This window comes from Guyanagaster necrorhizus (genome assembly GCF_019112545.1).
Source record: "Guyanagaster necrorhizus MCA 3950 unplaced genomic scaffold BT62scaffold_68, whole genome shotgun sequence".
In the NCBI taxonomy this organism is placed as follows: domain Eukaryota; kingdom Fungi; phylum Basidiomycota; class Agaricomycetes; order Agaricales; family Physalacriaceae; genus Guyanagaster; species Guyanagaster necrorhizus.
In genome coordinates, this window is record NW_025064947.1 from 86127 (window position 1) to 94122 (window position 7996).

At 39.2% G+C, this 7996-nt stretch overlaps 2 protein-coding genes across 2 annotated transcripts; one reads left to right on the top strand and one right to left on the bottom strand.

The window, feature by feature from the left end:
- Positions 1 to 2781: 2781 nt before the first annotated feature.
- Positions 2782 to 3511, bottom strand: BT62DRAFT_1055716 (uncharacterized protein). Its single transcript, XM_043178564.1, has 2 exons — positions 3104 to 3511; positions 2782 to 3035 (listed from the first exon to the last, which is right to left on the bottom strand). The coding sequence occupies exons 1-2, from the start codon at positions 3167 to 3169 to the stop codon at positions 2802 to 2804; spliced, it is 300 nt and encodes a 99-aa protein (XP_043033065.1). The 5' UTR covers positions 3170 to 3511; the 3' UTR covers positions 2782 to 2801.
- Positions 3512 to 4690: 1179 nt separating this feature from the next.
- On the top strand, positions 4691 to 6397 carry BT62DRAFT_1055719 (uncharacterized protein; the record flags this gene model as incomplete). Its single annotated transcript, XM_043178565.1, has 3 exons — positions 4691 to 4789; positions 4897 to 5818; positions 5877 to 6397. Coding segments are annotated over 3 exons (1542 nt in total), but the record flags the coding sequence as incomplete, so codon positions are not given.
- Between the last annotated feature and the right edge of the window lie 1599 nt (positions 6398 to 7996).

Consider the following 7996-nt stretch of genomic DNA (forward strand, 5'->3'; position numbering starts at 1 on the left):
ATAGCCAATTGCTTTTTGACCATCCAGAAAACCAACAAAAGTGAATTTCTGTGATTTGGATTCCAGTTTTCATAAGTTCTTGCCCTCTGTTGCCATCCAGACATCACATCTAAATTATTTGAGGTTAGAGACATCAGCTTGCTTCCCTGTATTCTCTTCCTCTGGTGTTGTTGCACCCAGCCCTTGTGGTAGTGCCAAATTATGAATATAAGCTGCATATTTGACTGCTACTTCCCACAAGTAGGATCAGAGACCTCTAGCTATAAGCATAGTTCGTGTAAGTTCCATTACAGTGCAAGTTAATTGCTCTACTACTTCATTTGATGAATGTGCATAAGGAGCAGTTGTTTCAGCAGTTGTTTCCAGCTTCATTCCCTTTTCTTTCAGTCAATCCTTGACTTTCCTGCTCACCAATTCCATGGCATTATCCACTCAAATGACTTTTCATGTCAAGCAATACAGCCTTTCAATAAAGGTAATATACTCCTTGATTTTATCCAATGTCTTACTTTTCTGCTTCATAAACTTTGGAGTACATTGTCAGATTGCATCACCAGTAAATTCAATATGTCAATCCCTGGAGTGAAGTGATGCATGCAGGCCCTCAAATATCACATTGAGTGACATCTCCATGCTTCTGGCTTCGATTTTTTCCCTCCTATGGGCATGGATGATGTGTTTTCTTTGTTTGTATGCATGCCTGACATTCAGATAATGGTAGTGAGTCTTGATCAACTGAGATGATACCATCCTTCTGTAGTTGCTCTAATCCCTTCTTTCCAAGATGCATATATCAAAGGTGCTATGAATTCCAAGTGTTTTCACTTCATTTAAAAATATGTAACCTTTCTGGATTCATTTGCACTCGCATTTTCATGGGGTAAAGCCAATTTACTTTCTTTGCCTTTGCTAGCAGTAGACCAGTGTTATGAATGAATGTTACTTCTCTATTGAAGAATTTAGCATTCAGTCCAGCATTATCAAATCAGCTGATGGATATCAGATTTTTCATTGTATTTAGTGCATATATGGTGTTTTTTAACCCTTTATTTCACAGTAAATTTTGCACATGACATTTATGTAGGCAGCTCATCTGTTTCACAGTACATGACCAATTTTTTATTTATGGTGATTCTGGTCTTTCTCAATCATGTAGAGAGCACTTCCAGTCTGTGGTACATGACCAATTTGCTAATTATAGCCATTCTTGTCATTTAGATTCTTGTAGAGAGCACATTCAGTCCATGGTACATGACTAACTTTTTATTCACAGCTATTCTTGTCTTTCTCAGTAGTGGATGCTTTTGTGAGCACTTCCACCATCTGAAAGACAGTTCCAGGTTCAACAATACTTCACTTTTATGTGATTACATGGACTTATGATAACTTACTGTATCACCATTTAATCTTTTCTTTCTTGCATTTCAGATTCATCAACAAGCAGCAGTTGTATCTTATACCCTTCTATTCCACACCTTTATATATTCTTCATGTTTTCAAAATTTAGCTATGACTCTGAGGTCCTTATGTTTATCATCTACCTTTAGGGCCCTCATACATAGCAACAAATATACTGAACATTTAAAACCTTATCTTCCCCTCTGCAGACACCTGATATAGCTCTATCACCTTCTGGCCTGGTGCCTGGCTTCCACATGATCAGTTAATTTATGGGATAGCATCCAAATGGACCCTACTGCTCTCTCTGATTTGACTGTTCTTATTCTTTGCACCTCATATTCACCTCCCTATGTTGAAAAGGATTTGGGGCAACATATATATCCACACCCACATGGCATCCTGGAGTAATTTCACTGACAAATTTAGTACTGAATGGTAAGAGTTTACCTTTATGTAAGTACTGCATAATATGCATATACAAGCATCTTTGACACATTACAGGCTCCTGTTTTACTCTCTGCCGATGTTGCTTTCCTGGCCATTCTGAGCATCAATGATGCTAGTGCTGATGGAGGATGATTGATGATTGTCAGTATTGGTAGTATTATCTTAAGCACTCATATGAATGCTCATGATTGGTCCAAATACTTGGCAAGTGAATGCTCCTTTCACCTCAGTGTAAAGTGTAAGGAATTCATGTCTTTCTCAGTGGAAATTCCTGTGCTTGTGAAAACACAACCATAGAAGTATGGAGATCCTTGCCATTATGTACAGCTTACCTTATCTACTGCCATACTCATGTGGGTGTAAGTTTCTCTTCATTTGGTTTTTCCCATACTCTGACCTGAAATTAAGTATGGTCTCCTTTCTGGTTGCATTCAGCATAGTCTGTTTCACTGCCTCTAATTTATCCAACTGAATGCTCATGAGTGGTGCATGAATTCTTATTGACATCCTCATATTCTGGTACAGCATTGTATTTTGAGAAGTGAAGCATGTGCATGTTCCTTACATGTCCAAACTCACAGTACCAGTCAAATATTAGGACCAGTTGCCTGTAAATCCCATGAAGAGATTTCATATACATCAGATGAAGACACAGGCAGCAGTGGATGCTCAATGCTCAAGGGAGTGGAGGAGCTGATGATTCTGTACCAGAGTCCCATAGCATTTGGTAGGTTGTAATTATATGATCATCCTATGCACTGATAAGAAATTCATGTATATCCTGAGCTCCAGAATAGCCAGCCCATATTAGCATTGCTTCCAAGTCCAATTGAGCCATATTCTGACTAGGTGACAGCTATTAGTAATCAGAACATTTAGGTTTTGGTATTGTTTGCAGTATTTTTATACTGATCTCTCTACAGGACACATTGTATGTTATTGCCCAAAGGCTACTAAAATTGCCTCAAGTATCTACAGCTTAGCCTCTCTGATGCCATCAGATAATTCTTGTCAAAAAGTGCCTTGGCTTCAGTCCATACTTGTGTATTCTCCTGGTCAGGAAGCTGGAGCAAGGAGAGAAAAGGGGCCAAGCTGAACTGCTCCAAGAATTCACATGGAAGCAAGGAAGGGAGGTAATCAATAGATAACCACTGAAAGTGGCAGATTTTCAGTTCTGGAAATATTAACTGGTCAAGATACAATGATATCAGAGACATATCTGTGTAAAAAAAAAGACTTCTCATTGGACATCAACAGATACTATGAGTGAAAAGAATGTTGTGTTGATTATATATATGGGAATCAGGTTGAAAGAGTTCATAGTATCACAGCTGACATCAACAACTGTCAACAGCTGTAATCCTATTCCTGTGGAGAATGAGCTGTTCACATGTCAAGAACAGAGAGCCTCTTGGAATTCAGAGAGATGTAATTGATGAAGATGTTGACATGAAGAATCTCAGAGAAGGGGCCACCCTTTGCAGTTTCTGCCATATTCCACATGAGAATATCATCCCTGAGCACCAATGATCAGAATCTTGACACCTTTGCCACTACCACCTGAGGCAGTCTTTACAGTGTTAATCATAGCATCTTCATCATTGAAAGACATGAGATGCCCCAAGTTATTTCCTCTTTCTCTGTAATGCATGGGTAGCTGCCCCTGTGAAACTAACATTATAATCAAAAGCTGAAGGTTCACTTCATCTGGCTGACCAAGATGAGATAACAGCAGAAAGGTTAAGCAATTTTCAAAGAGCACAATATAGTCCTGGAACCAAAGTTCATAAGTTGGCCAAGTGCTATCACATATGAAGAATGTCCTCTGAGGCAACATCATCTTGCTGAACCCATAAAGATTGTGTTCTAGTGAGCATTGATGTGCAGTTAAAGATTTTGATCTAATGTCATAGTGGGTCCTTGGGTACTGATCCACACACCACTAGCTGAAGACATATTTAGCACATGCAAATGAGGAATGAATAAGTGTTACATTTATTTTACAATCTGAAATTCCTGAATTCATTTCTTAGGTCTCAAACACTTAACACTTTAGTCTGTCCATAACAGTTGTAAATGTATTTAGGGATCAAAGACTTTCTGGTGCAAATATTTTCTCTGCAATCATATGTACTAACATATACTTTTTATGTCATTGGTAAGAATACAAATGGTCACCAACAAAATGCAAATCAATGCAAGCAAATGCATATATACAAATGGAAAAAGCAAAATTCATCTGGCCCAATTTAATTAAGCTTAATAACAAAAAACTTTTATAGGTCAAAAAGTGCTTTGGCCTTGAATGTATCTCCACACTACATAGTCAAGTCAATCAGCTTGCCTTTGATCTTCAAAGCATACACCACATGGTGAAGTCAATCAGCTCACCTTTTATATTTCAATGAATACATGACACAGTGAGGTCACTCAGCTCACCTTTAATCTTTCAAATAATAAACCACACAGTGAATTTGTTCAGCTTGCCTTTCATCATTTGAACAATACATGAGTCTGTTTCTGAGTTTCTTTATAATTATCCCATACTAACCATCTCATTTTCCCTCTCTTCATTCAGTGCCCTCTGATGAAGGTATTGAGTATTACATGCACTTTTCTGGAAGTTCTGAGGAGTCTCAGAGCTCTATTGACAAAAGAAGAAATATTTTCCCATCTATCACCTTGTCAATCTTCTCCTCATCCACCATCACATTGACCTTCTCCTCTCTGGAATTTAGCAGTGAAATCATATCCAGCACTGCTTCCCACTTCTGATGTGTATGCTGTCTCCAAGGTGGAGACTCATTTCTACTATGCACACCTCCATTCTGCACCCACATTGCTTTATCACACAGGTAAGGAGTGGTCCCCACCCAGTGGACCTGAGGCCCAGCACCATTTGAAGGAGCTGTGTGAGGTCTTTGACCATCCAATTACACCTGTCTGAAATGATGACTTGGACTGGAGGGTTGTCAAGGTTTTAGACGCTCACATGGTCAGTTAATAGGTATCCATTATATCATAGAATTTGCTAACTAGGATTTCTAGATCCCATTTACAATGGTAGATGTTATTCATTTTAAGATGGTCAAGGTCAACAATGCATCTGAGGATAAAGAAGACACTGATAAAGAAATGGTTGAAGCTAATAAACTGGTTGTCAGTCCTGTCACTATATGGATAAGAGTCTTCTCTGAGTCTACCTCTGCCATGGCTGCCCACAACATAGCTCAGGATATCTTAGCCCTTCTCAAGGACTACCAGATCACCAACATCAATGTTGACTTCCACAAGTCCTTCTACATGTGCAAGGCTGATCCTCAGCTTCTCAAACCCATCTCTGTCAAGAACCCACTCATTGACATTGTCAGTCTCCTCACTCCCACCCTTGGCCTGCACATCTCTACTGAGGCCAGGCCCAACACTCAGGGAACAATAGCCCTCTATCTTGCCAGAGGTGGTGGCAGTGAGAAACTCTTGGGCCTTTCATGCCATCACATCTTCATCAGATCCAAAGAGGCCAACAATGACTATGTTTACCACTCCAGTGCACCTTGTAAAAATGTCCTCCTGCTTAGCAATAGAGACATAACTGACCTTGTTAATTCGATCAAAATCAATATCAGAGGATATAGCACAGTGGTGAAGAACTATAGAAAGGACATTAAAGGGTTTGAGGAGAGAGAGAAGGGCACCAATGCTACTGATGTTAGAGAGGCCAAGGTGGCCCAAATTAAGATTCAGGTGTTGCTAGATAGTGTGGAGAAGAAAATAGATGCACTTACAGTGTTGTGCAATCAGCTCAACAACAACTGGAACAGACTTCAAAATTGTGTCCTTGGACATATTCTCTGCTTTCCACCCATCAGTGTCAGTGTCAGTGAGCAGCATCTCATGGAGGACTGGGGTGTTTTCAAGATCAACCAAGCCAAGCTTAGTGATGGCTTCCAGGGTAATAAGATTGATCTTAGTATATTTTTACTATCTAACTAAGACTATCTACTAATCTAAATGTTATTTATATCTAGGAACAAAATTAACACCTGATCAGTTTAAGGAAAAATGTTTCATCCCTGGAGACACCAACTGGGAGTTCACATATCCCAAAGATCATCTGCTTCCACTTATGGGCATCATTCCTGACAACATTCTGTGCACCTCCAACATGTGGGACTTGGATGGTGAACCATGCTTGTTGGTCATCAAGAATGGCAATGCCACTAGCACCACCATCGGCCATGCAAATGATGTCTTTTCTATAGTTTGCAAATACTTCACTGACATGTCAATTGACCAAACCTCTATGGAGTGGGTGATAATCAACTATGACAGTAAGTCAGAAGTATTTTTGGAACCTGGCAATTCAGGCTCAGTAATTGCTGATATCCATGGCCATATTAGTGAGATGCTTACTGGTGGTTCTGGCAGGATGTTATCTTCTGATATGATCTATGCCACACTATTCTGGTGGCTCCTTGAGCATATCAAGCTGAACAGATTCTCTAATATGCACCTCAGCATTGTCACCTATGCATCTCAACATCCATAACAAAATCAAAGACTTAGTGCAGATGAATGCTTTGACTGCTGATGGATCACTGTTTAACTTCATCTTTATTTTTTGTCTTGTCTTTTCATACTTACAACTAATGACCTTGACATCTAGGGCTTGGACTAGTGGACTTGTCATATTGTCTCTCTCCTTGCAAGGGGTAGTTGTCATACTGAGGAATGTGCATGAGTTTAGTTGGCATGATAAGTCTTGGAACTATAACAGCTTAGTAAATGCAGTTAGTTATTCATTGCCATGCAACTGAATGAAATCCTACAGAAACTATGTCACATAGCAAATTGATCAGGAAAGTGACAACTTTGTGATGTGGTAACTGTTTAGTTAGGATAATGTCAATCAATTGATCAGTTTGTCTTTCCTCCTCATCTTCAGAGATTTGAGCTATGACTGGGGGAAAAGACAGTGAGTGGCACTGCACATATTGATGCACCTGAGTCATTGTCAATAGTGGTGATGCCATATTATGTATTCATTGAAATATAAAAGGTGAGCTGATTGACTTCACCATGTGGTGTATGCTTTGAAGATCAAAGGCAAGCTGATTGACTTGACTATGTAGTGTGGAGATACATTCAAGGCCAAAGCACTTTTTGACCTATAAAAGTTTTTTGTTATTAAGCTTAATTAAATTGGGCCAGATGAATTTTGCTTTTTCCATTTGTATATATGCATTTGCTTGCATTGATTTGCATTTTGTTGGTGACCATTTGTATTCTTACCAATGACATAAAAAGTATATGTTAGTACATATGATTGCAGAGAAAATATTTGCACCAGAAAGTCTTTGATCCCTAAATACATTTACAACTGTTATGGACAGACTAAAGTGTTAAGTGTTTGAGACCTAAGAAATGAATTCAGGAATTTCAGATTGTAAAATAAATGTAACACTTATTCATTCCTCATTTGCATGTGCTAAATATGTCTTCAGCTAGTGGTGTGTGGATCAGTACCCAAGGACCCACTATGACATTAGATCAAAATCTTTAACTGCACATCAATGCTCACTAGAACACAATCTTTATGGGTTCAGCAAGATGATGTTGCCTCAGAGGACATTCTTCATATGTGATAGCACTTGGCCAACTTATGAACTTTGGTTCCAGGACTATATTGTGCTCTTTGAAAATTGCTTAACCTTTCTGCTGTTATCTCATCTTGGTCAGCCAGATGAAGTGAACCTTCAGCTTTTGATTATAATGTTAGTTTCACAGGGGCAGCTACCCATGCATTACAGAGAAAGAGGAAATAACTTGGGGCATCTCATGTCTTTCAATGATGAAGATGCTATGATTAACACTGTAAAGACTGCCTCAGGTGGTAGTGGCAAAGGTGTCAAGATTCTGATCATTGGTGCTCAGGGATGATATTCTCATGTGGAATATGGCAGAAACTGCAAAGGGTGGCCCCTTCTCTGAGATTCTTCATGTCAACATCTTCATCAATTACATCTCTCTGAATTCCAAGAGGCTCTCTGTTCTTGACATGTGAACAGCTCATTCTCCACAGGAATAGGATTACAGCTGTTGACAGTTGTTGATGTCAGCTGTGATACTATGAACTCTTTCAACCTGA